This window comes from Pectinophora gossypiella, chromosome 28, assembly GCF_024362695.1.
Source record: "Pectinophora gossypiella chromosome 28, ilPecGoss1.1, whole genome shotgun sequence".
NCBI lineage: Eukaryota > Metazoa > Arthropoda > Insecta > Lepidoptera > Gelechiidae > Pectinophora > Pectinophora gossypiella.
In genome coordinates this window covers 3,549,134-3,568,501 of record NC_065431.1, presented here as the reverse complement: position 1 = coordinate 3,568,501, position 19,368 = coordinate 3,549,134, and the positions used below count along the sequence as shown (strand labels likewise).

Below are 19,368 nucleotides of genomic sequence, written 5' to 3'. Positions count from 1 at the left end.
GGTTCAAGTAAAAAAAAAAGTAAAATCTTTATTTCCTCTACAAAAACACATGGATACATAAATACATACATACATAAACTCACGCCTATTTCCCACCGGGGTAAGCAGAGACTATAGAATTCCATTTGCTTCGATCCTGACACACTTCTCTTGCTTCCTCCACATTCATCAATCGCTTCATACACGCACGCCGGTTCAGAGTAGATCAAAAACACATACACAAATACATAAATACATACAAAAATACAATATTTGTAGAGGCTGGAGCCTAAACTAGGATACCCTGTGTTTTAGGAACCCCCCCCCCCCTGTGTTTTTCACTATAAATTATGAAATAGTAATAATAGTAAAACGCTCCTTATATTCATATAATCAACAAAGTTATACCAATTTACATTCTAATTTAATTTAACGAGGTTAAAGCAAGAACAGGTGAAATTATAAAATGTCTGAGTTACGACGAGACGGAAAACATGTTTGCGCGGATTGAATAAATAATTGGCTGCTGTGCGCAAAACACCAATCACACACACACTCACACTCAAACACACAATTTTTTGTTCTAGTTTTGTGTCTACGATTTATTTAGTTTTTTTTTTATTCTCTCTTGTTTATTCTTTTCGTTTATTAATCAAATCAAATCAAATCAAATAAAATCAATTTATTTGCGAGAACACATAGATACAATAAAGGTGGTAAAATAATTTAAATAACAATGTTGTGATGTGTTCGGCCTGCATGCAGGCGTACAAATATACATAAGAAAATAAAAAATAAAGAAATGGTACATTGAAAGAAAATTATTGAAAATATACTTATTATTAAAAAATTACAAAATATAATATATATTATAATAAAAAAAAATATAATATATTATAATATATAATATAATATATTATAATATAATATAATATATTATAATATAATATATTATAATATATTAATATTATATTTATTTGTATGTAGTTCTGTGACAGGTATAGTCCTAGTAAACAGTTTTTCTGAAGTGATACCCACGACACAGGACAGGCATGCCTAGTGTGGATATCGCAGTGTAATAAGCAGTGTTATACCGTGTCTTTTGAATAAATATTCTTGTATTTTGTATTGTAAAAAAAAAAATTCTTTATATTTCTTCATGGCGTGTCACCGCCTGCTCATTTTATCCATGTTTACCAACATTGGTCGAACAGGCGCCATAGTCCCCCATAGCCCCAGTATCCGGTCCACTAACCCCAACCATATAATAAACGTTTCTTTCTTTCTTTCAACCCAATAGCCCAGTTCCCTTTGTTCCCATAATCTGCAACAGTCCTTCACGAACCGGGGATTGTCTTTGGGTGCACTCCCATAGTGCATACAGGGATAATCGCCGGTTGGTGTCACACCACATTTAGATTAAACTGTCTTAAGGGGCCTCTGCGTGTTGGCTTCGGCCCCACTCACGCCTTCCAAAAGTCCGGGCCTCCGTAGGCCAGACAACATTAAAATATACACACATTAAATTAATCTTTAGTTGGAAAACATAAAGGTATATGGGTCCTGCAGCTCACCAAAAAAGGCCAGGGTTCAGTGAAAATTTACCCAGAGGGCAACACTGATTTTCAACCCACGCCGATCGGCCCTAATTACTAAATAAACTTAACTAAAACTAACGAAAACCATTTCCTTTTTTCTATTTAACTTATTTATGATTTTTCATCAAGAAAAACGTAATAATATTATCACGTTTTTCTAAGACGTCACAGTGTGCTTTTTCGTACATATTCCATAGTAATATCGTGTTTTGACGTTTAATAAAAAGTAACTGATTTGACTAATTGGAAACTAGACCATTGGAAGTATATAACACGTTAATTTACAAGCTAATAGGTATTTGGGTGATTTTTTTTTGTAAGTAGAGATGTATATTAGGATCGAAGCAAATGGAATTCTCTGCTTACCCCGATGGGAAATAGGCGTGAGTTTATATACGTAGCGATTATTTATTTATTAAATGCACACACTGGTTGCAGACACTTCACTATGTGAGATATGGTTTGACCTGGGTGACCACATTCACAGAATGGCGACTCCTTTAAGCACCATTTATGGAGTCCAAGGTGATAGATACCTGTATGTGTCCTCATCTGATGCGATGGAGTTCCTCCTCTGCACCTGAGAGATTTGCCCCACCAGGTAGCGCGTGGAGCCCTCCTTCCACGTCGCCAGGCAGACTAGCTCCTCCACTGGAAACATTTTAGTGGAGAATTACGTAACATAACATACATAAACAGCCTATATACGTCCCACTGGGGTATGGAGCATACTCCACCACACCGCTCCAATGCGGGTTGGTGGAGGTGTTTTTACGGCTAATAGCCGGGACCAACGGCTTAACGTGCCCTCCGAAGCACGGAACCATCTTACTTTTTCGGACAATCAGGTGATTCAAGCCTGAAAAGTCCTTACCAAACAAAGGACAGTCTCACAAAGTGATTTCGACAACCCATCGGGAATCGAACCTGGACCTTCAGATCGTGAGCTTAACAATACTATTACATATACTTACTTTTTAACGTTACTTATTGTAGATTTGCCGTAGATGGCACTAACTACTTGGGTCGTGGGTCGATAGCGATAAGCGCTTAATTATCACTTTGTGTTCCCTAGTTCGGTTAGGACATTACAGGCTGATCACCTGATTGTCCGAAAGTATAAGTTATAATAGTATTTTTATTAATTTAGACATAATATATGTTACCTAAACACCCCTAAGTTTAAGAGAGTTGTCATGGAGCCTGCGACCTGAACCTAATCAATAATCCTTTTTTATTCTTTTGAACTCTGCTAAGTTCTATCTAATGTGAAACTTGATGATAATGTCTTCTTCACAGAATTCTGTATAGTAATATGTGGATGTTGTTGTTGGCTGTACATATACCTAAATTGTTTAGTGCTAAGACTATAATGTAATGATTTTGTACTGCTGTGTTTCATCCCAAAAAAAAGTAAGACGATCCGTGCTTCGGAAGACATATTAAGCCGTCACGGTTACTAGTTACTGATGTAAGTACGTATGACATGAGTCATGTCAGGGGCCGTTGCGGCTCAATAGTAACCACCAGGGTTGATGAGGTTGGTAATCCACCTCACAACCCATACGATAGAGGAAGGGGAATCATCGACCATGGCGGCGGGGTCGGTATCGCAGTCCTGTTGTGCTTGTTGCCGTGAGCTGGCTGCATCTATGGCTAGAGTTGTCGTTGCTTTACGTTGCTTGACGTTGCTTATCGTTGCTTACCGTTGCTCTCCGTGCCGGGCACGTCAGGGCACGCCATGTAGCGCAGCAACAACCGGGAGTCATCCGTGCAGGCCTCCGCGCGCGACGGCGGGTTGGCGCAGTCGCCAGAGCCCCTGAAAAGTACGGGTTATGAAATGTTAAATGTGTAGTAAGACCATAGACAATCGATCTCCGTAAAAAAAGTCTCCAAATAAGTAATGTCGTTCTGTCAAAATACGAACAAACTCACGTGACACGCATGTTAGGGAAAAAACAAACTTATCGATTTAGACAAAATTTACTGAATCAATCGATCAATATCACGTTGCGTGTGTTAGCACTCCAGCTTTTGCGGCTCGAATTATATCGACGCCTTCCACCAATCGCAGTTCGGCGTCTATCCACGTAGATAGAATTCGCTGCGATTATTGGTCGAAGCTCTTGATTAATTCGCGCCGCGCCTGCGCGCAGTTATTGCATACCTTGCTGAACCAGTTATCTCTATTTCGACCAACCTGGGTTCGAAAACAATTTATAAATTCCCAGGTCGGCCTTGCCAGCTCACGACCTGGTGGAAGGTTTTATTATTGAAACAAACGTCAATTTTAGGCACAAATCTAAAACAACTCGAAAAATTTAACATTGGCCAATAACTCGACTGTTGGCAACATCAAAGTCTTCTAAAAAATATTTTAACCCTAATATATTTTGCTATGGCAATATTTCAAGACTTACGCCACGTACTTTGCCGACGAGGTATGTTAAATTCTTATTTCTCGCCTACTTCTTATGTAAATATTTCCTAGTTTTTAATTCCAATACAGTCCATTTAACAAAACATTTCGAAGAGGTTTTATTTACCGGAGCAACCATCGCCTCCAAACTCGACAGAATTAAGTTTACAGCACACGTCAAACGGGTTGCATACCAGCGAGATTGATTCGCCCGGGTTGTTCATTCATTCATTCACTCATTCTTTTTAAATTCCCGCGGAAAACTTTTACGAGGGGGGGGGGGCTATTACGCTTACCTGCTGTAAGTGAAGGTGAAGGGTGCTGGGTGGAAGGGGCAGGGTTGAGGCTCCGGCCGCGGCTCCTTGCGGAACATGGAGTACAGGGGGGCGTCGCCACTGATCGACTCGCAGATAGACGCCAGCGAGTCCTTCGGGGAACAGTATGCTGGAAAGAGAAGATAATTATTAGACTTGTTATTCACATTGTTTTAAGTTTACGCGGTTATTGGCCCCGATTCCTGCAGACACCGCCTAATTTTATTTTAGGTTATATCCGTCATTTTCGTATCCGTCGAAAAGGAAAGGGACGGATGATTCACAGCTCTTAATTTTAGGAAGAATGAGTAAATTAATGTGTCGGGTTATTGACTGACGTAAAATTTTTAGACGGTTGGTTTAGATTTGTGCTTAAAATTGACGTGTGTTCCATAAATTTTATGCTTGTCGATTACCCGTCCCTTTCCTTTTCGGCGGATAAGAAAAGGACAGATATAACTTAAAATAAAATTAGATGGTATTTACAGGAATTAGCACCATTATCATAATTAAAGCACATAATAACGGGTTCTTACCGAGTTTAAATGGGGATATGAGACTCCCGATATTACGAGACTGTTGCAAGTGCCATGATCACGGGATGACTGATGAGATTGGAGTGGAGTAGGTAGATCCATAATTTTCTACGGGCAGACATATCTGTCTACCCTCTTTCATACTCGTAACGAGTTTGGTGCGAGTTTAGATGGTTCCGAACATTCATCATCATCATCAATTTAAGAGCCACGCTCTTGTCGGAACATTCCGATATCAAAAACATAAACAAGCGGCAAAGAAAGAGGGTAGACAGATATGTCTGCCCGTAGAAAATTATGGATCTACCTACTCCACTCCAATCACATCAGTCATCCCGTAATCATGGCATTTGCAACAGTGTTGAAATATCGGGAGTCTCATATCCCCATTTAAACGCGGTAAGAACCCGTTATTATGTGCTTTAATTATTGTTATTCACACTTTTAAATACTCTTAAATATGTGGTTTTGTCACTTTTTACCCGGCTGCGGCGAAGCAAAAAGGCGGTTATGTACAGTCATGAGCAATATCATGTACCCACTTTAGAACCCTGTCGCACTATCATAATTTAGCATTTAATGAGACTTACGGTTTAATTTGACAAAAAAGTTAATGTGACATGGTTTCAAAGTGTATACATATTAGTACTCGTGACCGTATTTGACAGTAAAACTGCGCTCTAAAAGTCATCAGATTCATGAAAAGGCGAACGTCGTGTCTTATAAGAAAGTGAAATAATTGGCCTTTGATAGACAAGAACGGGGAATGCTACACCGAAAAGAGCGTGACTCTGATCTTCTTCTTCTATCGTGTGGGTTATGAGGTGAATTACCAACCTCATCAACCCTGGTGTCAGGGTTATTATTGAGCCGCTAAAGGCCCCTGACATGACTCATGTAACGACTACTTACAACAGTAATTAGTAACCGGGACCAACGGCTTAACGTGCCTTTCGTGGATCATCTTACTTTATAGGACAATCAGGTGATCAGCATGTAATGTCCTAACCAAACTAGGGATCACTAAGTTTTTTTTTTATATGTCCCCACCGGGATTCGAACCCGGGACCTCCGGATCGTGAGCACAACGCTCAATTATTGGACCACGGAGGTCGTTGTGATAAGGTGATAAGGTTTGTTGACATTCGCACTTAGTTTTACATGCGCAAACGTCAAATTGCAATACCTATTGATTTTAAAAACGACGCGATGCCTGAACACTTTTTATATTTTTGTTTTATACTTTTATACTTACTTTCTTTATACTGCAGTACGTATCTGTGTTTTTCGTGGATAACCATGCATCTGTAGCAGTCATCACTTCTGAAAATTAAAAAAATATTTAAATTATAAAAAAATATATTATAAAATATTTATATTTATTATTTTATTGGAAAGAAAGGAGGGAAACCACTGCGCTATTTTTCCTTAAAAAAGTAGCTTGGAGACTGCTACACCGACAAGAGTGTGGCTCTTAAATTAATGATAATATGTATTTATCAAAATGCGCGTGATTTCAATATGACTTAATAAAAACACATTATTTCTGATTCCTGTACACACCATCTAATTTTATTTTAAGTTATGCCTGTCATTTTCTTATCCGCCGAAAAGGGAAGGGACGGGTAATCGACGGGCATAAAATTTATTGAACACATGTCAATTTTAGTCAGAAATCTTAAACAACGCGCTCAAAATTTTACATTGGCTAATAACCTGACTGAATGAAGTTGACAGCACACTTCAAACGGGTTGATTCGGCAGTGTTCTTATTCATACATTCGCTCATCCTTTTGAAAGAGTGAACAGCTGTTAGTCATCTGTCCCTTTCGTTTTCGGCGGATACGAAAATGGCAGGTATAACTTAAAATAAAGTTAGGAGTTATCTGCAGGAATCTTCATCAACCCTGAAATCCAGGTTTTGTTGAAGCAAATCACATCAGAATGTGACTTTTCAAAAGCGCTTACGCGGTTGTAACTTTAAGGCGACGTACTGTCGGTTTTTACGACACGCCCGGGAAAATAAGCAGGTGAATACGTTCTTTATTTTTTTTCCAGTACAGTGTAGGAGCATATTTCGCTTCACAGCCCCGTTCAAGCACAGTCGCATATGTCTGTTATCCATGAAATTAAAAGGTTTAACGAGGGAAAATCTCTATATTGTCCATGTCGTGGCCAGATCTTAGAATTGATCGTTTTGTGTTCATTGATCTGGCCAAACTACATCACGATGTGGCCAACGAATGATATTCTATTTCATGAAATATGACCATTACATGAAATGGTCGAACACATCATGAATGATCAATTCTACGATCTGACCACGACATCAAATTGTTTTTAAGGAACGTAGCCTGCAAAAGACCCTTATTGTTGAACAGATATCTCTTCAGTTTTTTTATCACTTTCACTACTTGGCCGGGCAAGTGTTGAACGGTACTGACCTGTCATAAAGCAGGAACTTATCGTATGACTCAGTCTCTGAACACTCTCCCTTGGAAAAGATGTGTGTGGAGTTGATCGCTATGAGTCCAGGGAAGCCTGACTGGAACCAGCTGCCTGTCCAGCCCTCAGGGAACGTGCAGCCGCCTGGAATGAACAAGGGGGGAGGTTAGTTGGGTTAGACATAAAAAAGTTCGTTTTATTTTTATTTAAAAAAATAAAAATAATTTAAAATAGTTTTATGTTTATTTAAAAAATAAAAATAAAATAAATTTGCAACAATACAAGAAAAGAGTTCGTTTTATTAAATTACACATTAAAAAGTTCGTTTTATTTTTTCAAAAAAAAAAAACAAAAAAAATTACAAGACAATAAAGGTAAGCGATAAGGCCGCCATTTGCCATGTACTTAGTTAAGAGACTTTTTGTAATTATTTCTTTTTATTTTGGTGCAATAAAGTGTATTTGTATTGTATTGTAAAGGTAGGCTAGAGTAGGTGTAGGTTTTTGTTACACTTTTAAACTTTTTTTTCACATCACTGAAATTATCAAGGACAAAAAAAGACAAACGAACGTACAAAACAGTTGTAGGGTGGTACACGGTATAAGAAAACCAGGTATGCTTAATACCATGACAAGCCGCCATTGTTAGCCCGTTGATGACGTAAGTGTTACCATTAAATTGGTATCTCCAACATTCCAAGGACGTCAATTTTATTATTGAGTATAAGTGAGTTACTGACTAATGTATTGAATTACTATTTATTACTTGTCACATACAGGATGTTAGTGACATCGTAACAAATACTGAGGGGGATGATCCAGGCCATGATTCTGAGTTGATATCAAGTGGAATTTTCCGTCCCAAAATTCACAATTTTTTGTGTTTTTTTTTAAATTACTTTCAAGTCTATACTTTTGCGATGGAAAAATCCACTTGATATCAACTCAGAATTATGGTTTGAATCATCCCTCAAAGTTTTCGTTACGATGTCACTCACTAACACCCTGTGTATATTTACCTCTAGATATAAACGGAAAAGTCCACTTGATATCAACTCAGAATCATGATCTCAATCGTCAGTATAAAACGAAAGAAATTCCAACCGATGACCCGTCCAAACCTCGACCGCGTCAGAGGTAGCTAGCTCCACGGACGCACCAAGTATCAACTCTTGCCGGCTCGGGGACAATCAGGCTGCCAATATCAACACCGGCTGGAACATTCCTTGGCTCGTAAAACGCACGAGTCGCTCCACTAGTGCTGGGACGTGAGGCGAGTCAGTTGAGTTGACTCACTTATATGTATCATTCTCTACTATAGCTTCGGACGCACGTCTAGTCGCTCCAATAGAGCTGGGCCAGTGAGTTGACTCACTTTGTATCCTTTATTAGGTTTAACTTCGGTACGTTTTTTCAAGCTTAGTAAATAAATTATTAGTCAAATAAATAAGGATAGCCCTAGAAAGACTTACATTGATCAAATTGGAGATGTCCTTAGAAAAGGTTTAGTACGATCTACTCTGAACCGGCGTGCGTGTATAAAGCGATTGATGAATGTGGAGGAAGCAAAAGAATCGTGTCAGAAGTGTGTCAGGATCGAAGCAAATGGAATTCTAGAGGTGTCTCTGCTTACCCCGGTGGGAAATAGGCGTGAGTTTATGTATATATGTATGTAAATGAGAAAAGAAGTATTTTATTGATTTGATGCGAGTCAGTGGAGAAGACTCAGTTGTAAAAAACAAAATATCTATCTTTTATTCTCAAGTTCTTGGGATTAAACGGCCAAATTATTTCAGTAATATAAATTGGCACCAGGGTTGATGGGATTGGTAATCCACACGATGGGAGAAGAAATAAAAATTGACAGCCGAAATGATAATATTATATCTACTTATATTTTTTTTTTGTTTTTTTTTTATGTCTGAGAAAATAACTTTCTGACGTAAGTAGCTATTTTATAATAAATAGATGAAGAAATCTATCTTGTTATCCACACTCGCTCTTCTCATTAAAAAAAAAAATAAGCATATAAAAGATATATCATTCAGAAACACAGTGATTGACACAGTTGGCTGGACTCACCATCTCCCTAGCATCCCATTTTTCACAGGGTTCGCTTATCTAAGCTGAAGATTTCACAGGTCCGGTTTTTACAGAAGCGACTGCCTGTCTGACCTTCCAACCCGCAAACACAGTTGGATGGACTAACACCTGTCACGTTCGTCTAACAATAAGGGGTGAGGTATGGGTACTTAGTTCATCCTGTGATGGATGTACCTCTGATTACCCCGATTGGGATATCATCTTGAGCTTATGATTACTTGATGTATGTTGCAGTGGTATTGTCCCGAACAAAAAAAAGGAATCATAAAGTATGTCATGTTATGATTCAGAAAGAACTGAATCACTCTTTTCGACCCCATCCCTACAAAACTGATAACTGGATAATGTGCGATCTATAAAAACATCATTAGATCCGGGAAGTATAGTTGATAGTTACGTTTTATAGTTTCATAACTATATCGTAGCACTGGAGCAGCGTGGTGGGGTACGGACTAGGGTCAGGAGTGCTATAACTCTTATTTGCACTCTGATGGAGTAATGGGATAGCAGGTTGGGGGGGGAATATATATGGCTTTTTTGGTCATCTCTAAAAGACAGAGCCCATGATAATCCTGGCCACAGAGCATAAGCTCACAACTAGATCCCAATGGGGTAGTCAGAGGTTCATGTATTGCAAGATGAACTAAGTTCGTGAGAATATTGATGGAATTGATCTTTTTTTATTTATTTATTTATTTAATAAACTTTGAGTATACAGTTTTGACGCATAGCATCGCTAAACCAGGAATGGTTTGTCTCGATGCTAGGTTTCCTGTCAAAAATGTGGAACGCTTCACGATTTTGCGTGTCATCCTTGCGCAGGGGCCATGCTAATCTTCTCTGTATCGTTCCAATTTTAGTATATGTACTGCCGAAGCAAGTACAAATCTAAAAATCTAAAAAGTAATATTGCTATTTGACATTTGTTGACATTTGTTTTGTGAGCCGTGGTGGCCCGTGGTAGGTCGGTGGAACTCTGCCAGGACGTCGGAACTCCGGGCTGCTCCTCCACCCGTCGCGCAAACGTTGAAACACATTTCCCCATTTATTTCCAAAGAATTGCGCGGCTATGGTGAAATTAGAGCTGAACAAAACGCAAAACCACACCTGGTGTGGCTAAAACAATGGACACAGGCACAATGGTGGATATTACAGAACATTACGAATTATGCGCCCCAATTGAGAGGCTAAACGCGACTGCGCCTCAACGGGGCTGTGAAGCGAAATGTGCTCTTACACTGCGCAAGCGGATAAAAAACAGGGAGGTTGAATGGCTCAATAGTAACCCTGACACCAGGGTTGATGAGGTTGATCCTGAAATCGAAGTTTTGTTGAAGTAAATCACAACAGAATGTAATTTTTCTGTCGGTTTTTACGATACATGAACACGTTCATCATCACCAGCCCATTAACGTCCCCACTGCTGGGGCACGGGCCTTCCCTATGGATGGATAGGGAGATCGGGCCTTAAACCACCACGCGGGCCCAGTGCGGATTGGTGGTTATTAACGACTGCTAATGCAGCCGGGACCAACGGCTTAACGTGCCTTCCGAAGCACGGAGGAGCTTGATCTGAAAACTTTTTTTTGTGGTCACCCATCCTATGACAGGCCTTTGCGAATGTTGCTTAACTTCAACAATCGCAGACCGAGCGCGTTTACCGCTGCGCCACCGAGCTCCTCGCGCCACCGAGCTCCTCAACACACGTTCAAGTTCAGGGGGGTTAAAATGGCGACATCGAAGCAAATTATCTAAGAGAGCTGCTATTTGATATTTGTTTGCATTGCGCACTTACTTTTATATGCGCAAATGTCAAATTGCAATATTGCTCTCTTAGAAATTTCGATTTCAGGATCAACCTCATCAACCCTGGTGTCAGCGTTACTATTAAGCCGCTAAATGCTCCTGACATGGCTCATGTAACGAGTACTCACTCACATCAGTAAGTAGTAACCAGGGTTTAACGTGCCTTCCGAAGCACGGATCATCTTTGGGAAATCTTACTTTCGTACGGGTGATCAACCCGTAATGTCCTAACCAAACTATGGATCACAAAGTGATTTTTGTGATATGTCCCTACCGGGATTCGAACCCGGGCCCGCGGGATCGTGATCCCAACGCTCAACCACTGGACTACAGAGGCCGTTAATTGTATAATATCTATACGAAAGTTTTCGAGCGTAGGCGTCAAAATGACATTAATTTTATTAATTATTTGTAATAAATTGAGATATTTAATTAAATTAATTAAGCAGGTACTTCGTAATTGAAAGAGACTTCCAAACACAGACACAATTAGGAAACAAATTACAAATTAAATTGTAATTCACTTGAGTGTGAATTACATTTTCCTAAGAAAAAAATAGACAATAAAAATGTACATTGACTTTGTTTGGTAAGGACTTTGGCTTGAATCACCTGATTGTCCGAAAAAGTAAGATGATTCCGTGCTTTGGAGGGCACGTTAAGATGCTGGTAAAAAACACCTCAATCAATCCGCAGTGCAGCAGCGTGGTGGAGTATGCTCCATACCCCCTCCGGTTGATCGAGGAGAGGCCTGTGCCCAGCAGTGGGACATAATATAGACTGTGTATGTTTAAGGGTGCTACCAGACCAATCGATCGATCATCGATCGACGGCATCGATCAACATCAATCGAAGTTGATCGACTGGTCTGGTAACTTTAATTGATCGACAGATACTGTTCGATTAAGCAATCGATCGATTGCCGGGCGATGACAATAATCGATCCGTCGGTCTGGTAGAAACTATCGATCGACGTCGACTATTCCATTCTACCATCGATCGATGCCGTCGATCGATGGTCGATCGATTGGTCTGGTAGAAACTATCGATCGACGTCGACTATTCTATTCTACCATCGATCGATGCTGTCGATCGATGATCGATCGATTGGTCTGGTAGCACCCGATAGACACCACTCGGGCGCAGCGGTACAGAATGAAGAGTAAAAATACGTTGGGTGGGCACAATACGCTAGTTTCCAACTAGTCAAATCAGTTACTTTTTACTAAATGTCAAAATACGAAATGACTACGGAATTTGTATGAAAAAGCAACCTGTGACGTCATAGAAAAACGGTTATTTCCGTCGGCTTTACAGGTTGTGACAAGCTGCAGTAGTTTTAGGCGAATGAGACGTGTTCTTTATACAAAAAAATGACGATTCAAAGTGTAACTGTGCTACCTAGTGAATGAAGATATTTTTGAGGAGTTTGGCTGCAGATGCTTCTAGAGAGACCGCTTGAGAGAAATGGAAAAGCAAGAAAACGCCACTGCCCAGCCGTGAGCTATTATATCATAAAAAATGCAGGTTGTATAAAAAAATACCATCATGTTTTTTTATCGGAAAGCTCAGTGAAATGTGGGTACTTAGTTCATCTTGCGATGGACACGTCTGACTACCCCAATTGGGACACAGTCGTGAACTTATGTTGTAAAAGAAAAATATAACTTAAGAAACAAAGTATTAGTATTCAAACATTTTTTTCTTATCACTTACACCACAATCAATGTTAACCGAAATCATTTCGCTATTAATAAAAAATCGTAATTAATATGAAAAGCTTTTGTTGCTAGGCACACTACTTAGACCTAGCCGTGTAGAAACAACTCCCCTTTAGATTTCAATTATAGTTAATGACCCTAATTGGTCTATTATTTTATTTTCACATCAAGTATTATTACTAACACAGTTAGTCGGCTCTACCATTATAGACGGCGATACGGCTCACCTATCACGTTGGTCTAACAGAGATCAAATCAAATCAAAATCAAATCAAATATACTTTATTGCACACAACATACAAAACAAATCTCGCAAGAGATCAGAGATCTCGCGAGATCTCGTCAAATATTTCGCGCTCAATCCCGAAGCATAATATGACGAGATCCCCTTGTTCGAGATTGACGGGATTGGGCGAATCTCTATGAGTTAAACTTTTTGTTTCGATTATGCTGATTTCCAAAGAAAACTTAATTATTTAGTTAGTAATATTGAAGAATAAAGTTCTTTCAAAACAAATATTTTGTTTTAATTAACTTTACTATCACAAACAAGCAGTTTTCATCGTTTTCAGCCATCATAACTACATTTTTTTATGACCTAGACGAGATCTCGAAAATTTCGGGATCTCGCGGGATTGATATTTCCAATCCCGCGGGATCTCGGATTTGCGATCTCGAGTCGGGATTGCATTCGCCAGGCGTGGATACTTAGTTTATCTTTCGATGGGTGTAGCTCCGACTAGAATAGAAAAGAAGTTTATTCACAAGTTATACAAGGTGTTGTAGTAAATATACGGACATGTGACGCCCTGCTAGGGCATAGCAAACGATAGGGTCAACTACTTGCCGATTACTTAAAAATAAATAAAAGGAATCTATAAACCACTTATCTTAAATCTACTCTTTAGGAACTTTTACATTTTAAATCTATATATATGTATAATCTATATATACATATTAATTTAGAGCTATTGAAGTATAAGTACCTACTATGTATATTTATATATATCATCATTAAAAAAAATCTGTAATATTATAATTACATTTAGAAAGAAACAAGAAAGAAAGAAATAAACATTTATTATTATTTTTTTACATTTACTAATAAGGAATCTTTTTAGACTATTAGATAATACATTAACTTATTCAGTATTTTTTATTTTATTCGGTAGATGGTTGTATATTTTTATTAGCATGTGATGGGGACTATTAGATACTAGTTCCATACTTGTTGCCGGTTTTGTCAATTTATATTTGGACTACCTCTTTGGGATATAGTCGTAAGCTTATGTTATGATATTAAACATAATATACGTACCAACATACATCAGAGGGAGTGAGGTCGACGCCTAAATCAGAAATCAGAATCATTTATTCGACGTAATTATCATGAATAAACTTGTTGAAAGTCAATGTAACACTTTTGAATTTACGCCATTTCGCAAGGTGTTATGGCTGAGGAGAAGAAATGACAAGGAACTGCAACATCAACACATCTTTTAAATCAATGAGGGTATACATTACAAGTTATTTAATAACTAGAGGAACCATTCAATACCAGACATTTTTATCATTTAGGTAATCATTTATCTTATAATAAGTTTTTTTACACAAAGTAAGCTTTAAATTTACTTTGTGACAAATTCAAAATATTATCTGATCTTTCTTTAATTTTCTTAATCTAGAATTTTGAATAGAAATTTTATTTTTATTCCTTGTATTGTAAGTATGCCTTTCACAGTTTCTCGGAAGGAAAGATACAATTTTACGTACATACATATTAGTTTTATAATATATATTGACATGAGACCGCCATTATATTTATTTCTTTAAACAGCTCCCTTAGAGAGTCCAGACGACGCAGATTATAAATAGCGCGAATATAGGTATGTGCTAGTTTCAAACTACATAGTCAAATCAGTTACTTTTTACTAAACGTCGAAACGAAATTACTACGGAATTTGTATGAAAAAGCACATTGTGACGTCATAGGAAAACGTGACGAAATGTCGCACTTATTGTTACATTTTTCCTTATTAAAATTCATAAATAAGTAAGTTAAAGAATGGAAAAAGAAAACGTTTTTTGTCACCTATAGATCTGTCTTTATTTAGTAATTGGAATTTCATAATTTATCTTTGACCTACGAAACTACAACATTGGTGGGGAGCGGGGATTGTCCCTTCTATACGTAGTATTCTTCTTTATTATATGCTATAACGCTAGCTAGATATCATCATCATCATCATCATCAGCCTATTAACGTCCCCACTGCTGGGGCACGGGCCTTCCCTATGGATGGATAGGGAGATTAGCGGATTGATGGTTATTAACGATTGCTAATGCAGCCGGGACCAATGGCTTAACGTGCCTTCCGAAGCACGGAGGAGCTCGAGATGAAAACTTTTTTTTTATGGTCACCCATCCTATGACCGGCCTTTGCGAAAGTTGCTTAACTTCAACAATCGCAGACCGAGCGCGTTTACCGCTGCGCCACCGAGCTCCTCAAGCCCGAGCTAGATATACAATAGTTAGTAATTATTCATCTCTCTTCGCTTTATGGTGCTCGATTCACAACGTTAAAATTTCATTGTTTTCTCCGTCCGTCTGTCATACACAAATCGTCTTCCTAATTGTTCACTTTTAATTATTTTCCAATTTCAGTCTCACTCCGCCATTTTGTTTTCGTAGAGATGGGATGTATCCGTAGGAATATCCGTTATTATTATACATACATAAACAGCCTATAATACGTCCCACTGCTGGGCACAGGCCTCCCCTCAATCAACCGGAGGGGGTATGGAGCATACTCCACCATGCTGCTCCAATGCGGGTTGGTGTTGGTGTTTTTACGGCTAATAGCCAGGACCAACGGCTTAACGTGCCCTCCGAAGCACGGAATCATCTTACTTTTTCGGACAATCAGGTGACTCAAGCCTGAAATCCTTACCAAACAAAGGACAGTCTCACAAAGTGATTTGGACAATGTCCCCATCGGGAATCGAACCCGGACCTCCAGATAGTGACTCGTTATTATTATAATTAGTAATAAATATTACATAAGAACTTAGTTGGCTCGACCATTATAGACGGCGATACCGCTCACCACCTATCACGTTGGTCTAACAGAAAGCTCGGTGAGGTGTGGGTACTTAGTTCATCTTGCGATGGGATTACCTCTAAGTAATGTGTTATTGGGATACACATAGATAAAAGCTGTGATATCCTATTTCGAAGGTCACAGGTGCAAATTCAACAGAGCTAAACCAATTATATTATTCTAACACTTGGATCTTGAATTAAAAGTAATTGTCACGTGCTCAGCGGTGAAGGAAATCGACTCGAGAAATGTGTTTTTGGAGGTATGTGATCTAACTTGAAATTAGGCTGTTCTTCTTTGGGTTAGGTTAGACAGGCAATCGTGACTGTACTTGTCATGACTGTACTTGTAGTTTCCAGGATTTCATGATGACTGAGCGAGTCAGTCAACTTTCGCTTTATATTATAGACTAGCTTTTGCCCGCGACTTCGTCCGCGTGGCGTATTATAAAATAGAGATCTTTGTCTGTGTGGGAGTGCATGTCAAATTTCAAGCATCTAACTTATGTAGTTCAGTCTTTTTTTTATACATTTTTTCCCTCTAACTCCCATTTTTCAAAATACAGCCATAACTACTTGTATCTTATAAAACATCTACTTGTATCTTGCGCGGTTTAGATTTTTCATACAAATGTTTTTTCCTGCTAACTCCCGTTCCCGTGGGAATTTTGCAATATCCTGTTGCAACTAAGCTTTAAGTTTACTTAGGTACCTGCATGCCAAATTTCAAGCGTCTAACTTAAGTGGTTTAGATTTTTCATACAAAAGGATTTTCCCGCTAATTCCCGTGGGAATTTCGGGAATTCTTTTCTTAGTGCACCTCTACGGTACCTAAGCTACGTCCCTTCCAAATTTCAAGTGCCTACGTTTAGCCGTTAGGGCTGTGCGTTGATATGTCAGTCAGTCAGTTTCTCCTTTTATATATTTAGATAAGTAAATAAAATATATTCGCTTGCAAAACTTTTCCTGCCAATCCCCACTTCTATTAAATAAACAATTGTTATTTTTTAATTTCAGCAGACAAAATACTGTCCGGTTTTCAACTTTTATTAGTTTGCTTTGCAATATTGCAATGTTTTCATTAATGAAACATATTGAAATGGCCCCAGGTTATATGAAATATGAAAACGAGATATTTTCCTTCGCCGCTGAGCATGTGATCATCATTTATGATCCAAACATGAATTCGAAAACAAATTCGACAATCATTGGTTTAGGCTGTGCTGGATTCGAACTTGCGACCTCAAAGTGAGACGCAAGCGAACCAACTCGGCTAACATGCTTGTTTCAATCCAGGTTAAAATTTGAATCCCAATTTTTACCCGGAATGAGAGAAATTGAATGAATTCGAGGTTTTGAAGATGATATCAGAATCTCTCTCTCTCTCTTTATTTAAGAGTTGCGCTCGTGGAGTAATCGCAATTCCTCTCTTCTTCCCGCAAAATCCTTCACCTCCTGATACGACACGAGTTGCACCTTCTCTTTTATTTGTTTCATAAATGATTAAAGCACATAATAACGGCTTCTTACCGCGTTTAAATGGGGATATGAGACTCCCGATATTTAACGCGGTAAGAACCCGTTATCATGTGCTTTAATTATGATAATAACCGCGTAAACTTAAAACAATGTTTCATAAATGGTCTACCCCTTCCTCTCTTCCCTTTATTTTTTCCTTCTATGATGTTTGTTATTAATTTATTTACATTTCACGACTACAGTGCAGAGGCGCCAATGCGCCGTGAAACTTTAAATATAAACAATAATATAATTAAACATATGAAACTTAGGTGTAAACAATATAAAAACATTTAATTTTCACACATCATTCATCTTCTCGCAGAACCTCAGACACTCGCGACACACATACGTCCACTCACTCACAAACAGATCACACTCTGGTGCTGATGCAAGGAGTGCATTAAGCATAAATGAATCGTGTCGTATCAGGTGGCCAATCATCATATTTCCTCTCCGGTTCTATATAGTAATATCAGTATCACAGGCCCTAAATAAAAGAAAAATAAATATTTTGATTCTGAATCTTGATGCTTATCCGTATACCAATCTCTGTCAGACAACACTACTCCCGAAGACTCGGGGCAATTCTCCGAGATGATTTTATTAATTCGTTTACAAATTACTCAATATGACAGTTGCTAATTACTCATTGTTAGCTCGGTGACAGGCGACGGACCCGCTTTTATTATTTCATACATACTTATGTATGGAGGTAATTTTTTTATTGAAAATGAAGTGAATTACTGACTAAAGTATTTAATTACTACTATTTGTCACATAAGTATATAAAAATCATTAAAACTGTACGTAAATCATTTACTAAAAATACAAAATTTCTTTACAAAATAAATTAAAAACATTGGAAGTGTTTAGTTTTCTTTTTATGAAATGGCTACGCAGGGCGGGATGGCGTCAGCTGGGCTAACCTTGAAATGTTAGCTGTCACTTTTGAGCACACCTGGTTTTCTTATACCACGGTCCTTATTTCTGTATCTAGTGTCCATAGTGCTCAAGTATTTTATCTATCTATCTATACACACATACATAAACTCACGCCTATTTCCCACTGGGGTAAGCAGACTATGGAATTCCATTTGCTTCGACCCTGACATACTTCTCTTGATTCCTCTAAAATCTTTTGTCACCCACCTGACTTTACCTATTAGGTATTTTTTTTTTGGTGAAAACCTGTAATTGGCTTATTTGTTTATTAAATCTAAACTGTTTTATTTTGTAAGCTGTTGGTTTTCCAAGTAATAAATAAATACATTCATCAATTGTTTATTTATATTTTCAACTCCATACTTTTGCGACGGAAAATTCCACTTGATATCAGCTCAGAATTACGGGTGAATCATCCCCCTTAGTATTCGTTACGATGTCACTAACACCTTTGTTTTTTTTTTAGTTATTGTAGATTAACTACTTGACGGGACGAATGGGGAGCGCTGAAGGCTCTCACCCGGTACAACATTTAAGAAAACAGGCCTGAGAGTGCCCAGTTGAGCGCGGACCTCGGATCAGCGCGTCGTCTGAGAGGAAAAATATTTGAAAGAATTAATCGACCCTAGTGGGTCGATAGCGATAAGCGCTGATTGAGGGAAGTAGTCGACCACACCGGCGGGGATTGATTGGCTGCCTCTATGGCTAGGTCACTAACACGTACGTAGTATGGATGTCTCTGTATGTGTCGACCATTAGGTACTTATACTTCACACAGAGTTATTACGTTTCCCAGCGGTGGGACTAGCATGTGTTATTAGAGGTAATAGAATTTAGTTGACTCAAAGGTATAGGTACACATGTACTATAACCTTATTCCTAGCGC

General features: G+C 38.5%; 1 protein-coding gene and 1 non-coding gene across 2 annotated transcripts in view; both read right to left on the bottom strand.

Annotated features, from left to right (window-relative positions):
• The window catches only part of LOC126379168 (uncharacterized), a 209,660-nt gene that overhangs the window by 7,931 nt on the left and 182,361 nt on the right, over positions 1–19,368 (bottom strand). The window contains exons 3-7 of the mRNA XM_050027831.1: positions 7,291–7,435; positions 6,102–6,169; positions 4,293–4,440; positions 3,284–3,396; positions 2,114–2,228 (exon numbers count right to left, since the gene is read on the bottom strand). Coding sequence (XP_049883788.1) covers positions 2,114–2,228; positions 3,284–3,396; positions 4,293–4,440; positions 6,102–6,169; positions 7,291–7,435 — 589 coding nt within the window. The remainder of the gene's footprint in view (positions 1–2,113; positions 2,229–3,283; positions 3,397–4,292; positions 4,441–6,101; positions 6,170–7,290; positions 7,436–19,368) is intronic.
• On the bottom strand, positions 10,171–10,277 carry LOC126379327 (U6 spliceosomal RNA). Its single transcript, XR_007568318.1, has one exon. It is a non-coding gene; the product is annotated as a U6 spliceosomal RNA (small nuclear RNA).